Source organism: Haematobia irritans, chromosome 1 (genome assembly GCF_050003625.1).
Source record: "Haematobia irritans isolate KBUSLIRL chromosome 1, ASM5000362v1, whole genome shotgun sequence".
NCBI classification, from domain to species: Eukaryota; Metazoa; Arthropoda; class Insecta; order Diptera; family Muscidae; genus Haematobia; species Haematobia irritans.
The window spans coordinates 5,126,802-5,128,842 of NC_134397.1; the positions used below are offsets into that span (position 1 = coordinate 5,126,802).

The 2,041-nt window shown below is 39.3% G+C and overlaps 1 protein-coding gene across 1 annotated transcript; it reads left to right on the forward strand.

Annotated features, from left to right (window-relative positions):
• The first annotated feature begins 784 nt into the window (after positions 1-784).
• LOC142221299 (uncharacterized) lies at positions 785-1,471 on the forward strand. The gene has a single exon (XM_075290965.1). The coding sequence runs from the start codon at positions 785-787 to the stop codon at positions 1,469-1,471; it is 687 nt and encodes a 228-aa protein (XP_075147080.1).
• The last annotated feature ends 570 nt before the right edge of the window (positions 1,472-2,041 follow it).

Below are 2,041 nucleotides of genomic sequence, written 5' to 3' on the forward strand. Positions count from 1 at the left end.
TGAGTTTACTATAGTGACCGATCACGCTTCACTGAAGTGGCTCATGTCCCAAACAGATCTCAATTCAAGGTTGGCACGATGGGCATTAAAGCTTCAAGGGTTTAAGTTTAAGATTGAACACCGTAAAGGTTCGAGAAATATAGTTCCTGATGCACTTTCGCGTACTAACTGTGAGGATTTGTCCGAACTCGAGATATTCGAATTGTCCGATGTAGACAGGACTGGAGCTTTCGTGGATTTGAATTCCGAACATTTCAAAAGCCAATAATATTTGGATTTACTAGAAAGAGTTGGTAAGACAATTGACAAGACGCCAGATTTAAAGATAGTCGATGGCTTTCTTTACAGACGGACAGAACACTGCACCGGAGATCAATTGCGAGATGATTTCGCTTGGAAACTATGGGTTCCCAAAGAATTAGTTTTGGAGCTTCTTAGGAAGGCACATGATAGTCCACTTTCGTCCCACTGCGGTATAAACAAGACCTTGGATAGGATTCGTCGTTTTTATTTTTGGCCTAATCTGGTGAACGATGTTCGCGAGTACATTAACTCGTGTGAGATTTGCAAGAGTACGAAACATCCCAATTTTACTATGCGACCACCCATGGGAAAGACTAGCGAGACATTCAGATTTTTCCAAAAATTATACGTTGACTTCCTCGGTCCTTACCCACGTTCCAAGGCAGGGAATATTGGAATTTTTATTGTTGTCGATCATTTCAGTAAATTTTGTTTTCTGAAGCCTGTGAAGAAGTTCACTGCGGATGTTGTCGTTAAATATATGGAGCAAGAACTGTTTCACACTTTTGGTACCCCCGAAACTGTTGTATCCGACAACGGGTCACAATTTAAATCTTCTCAGTTTGCGAAGTTAATGGGAACGTATGGTGTCAATCATGTTTGTACTGCGGTGCATTCGCCCCAAGCTAATGCTTCGGAGAGAGTGAATCGTTCAGTACTAGCTGCGATTAGATCCTACCTTAAGCACGACCATAGCTCTTGGGATGAATACCTTAGCAACATCAGTTGTTCTCTGCGATCTTCGTTTCACACATCCATTGGTAGCTCACCATATTATATGGCTTTTGGTCAGAATATGATCACAAACGGTAAGACATACTCCCTTTTGCGAAGGCTTGAAATGCTAGAGGATCGTGGTGTTCGCTATGATAGGGATGATACTTTGGATATTGTTAGAAAGAATGCCTCTAGGAATATGGCAAAAAGGCAGGAGCAAAACGAGAGGCAGTATAACTTGCGTTCCAGAGTGGTGAATTACGTTGAAGGTCAGGAGGTATATAGGAGGAATTTCAAACAAAGCAACTTTGAAAAGGGTTATAATGCAAAATTGGCTCCACCTTTCCTGAAGGCCAGAATAAGGAAGAAAATTGGCAACGTTTACTATGAGTTAGAAGACTTGAACGGTCGTGCAATTGGTATTTATCATGCAAAAGATATAAGGCAATAGTTTTAATTTTGGATTCATTTGATCCCTCTTGCTACAAGCGGGATCAGCTTTGTGTCTCCTCCGGATCCCCAAACCTGATTTTAGCGGGGGGGAATTGTAGGGTCGCTTGTAGCACTTGGATTCATTTTGTTACACTTTCATGTAATTCGAATAATTTGGTTATAATATTGGTTTTATGATTTCATAAATAAAGCTTGGATTTGAATAGTACTTAAAACTTAGTCTACGATATGGTAGACGCAGGTTGAAGGTAGTGTTACAGAATGAGATAGATGTAAATTAAGTATATTTTCGGAGAAATGAAATAAAAATAAAATAAAATGAAATAAAGTAAAATAAAATAAAATAAAATAAAAAAAAAATAGTATCCTAAAATGAGTTTTTGCCAGGATCCGAACCTGGGCATGTGTGACCATAGCAGAAGGTGTTGTCCACTGGGCTATCGAAAGCTTGAAGGACGACTTGACTATTTTCATAGTGATTCCCTCTATTGATAACGCTAGAATTGCTAGCTTGATTTATTGATCGCGTTTCTTGAATATGTTTTTCTTTTTTTTTTGGGTTTGGGGG

Bases quoted from the DNA above. Each gene is read 5' to 3' on its own strand.
- LOC142221299 (XM_075290965.1), top strand. From the start codon at position 785: ATGGAGCAAGAACTGTTTCACACTTTTGGTACCCCCGAAACTGTTGTA.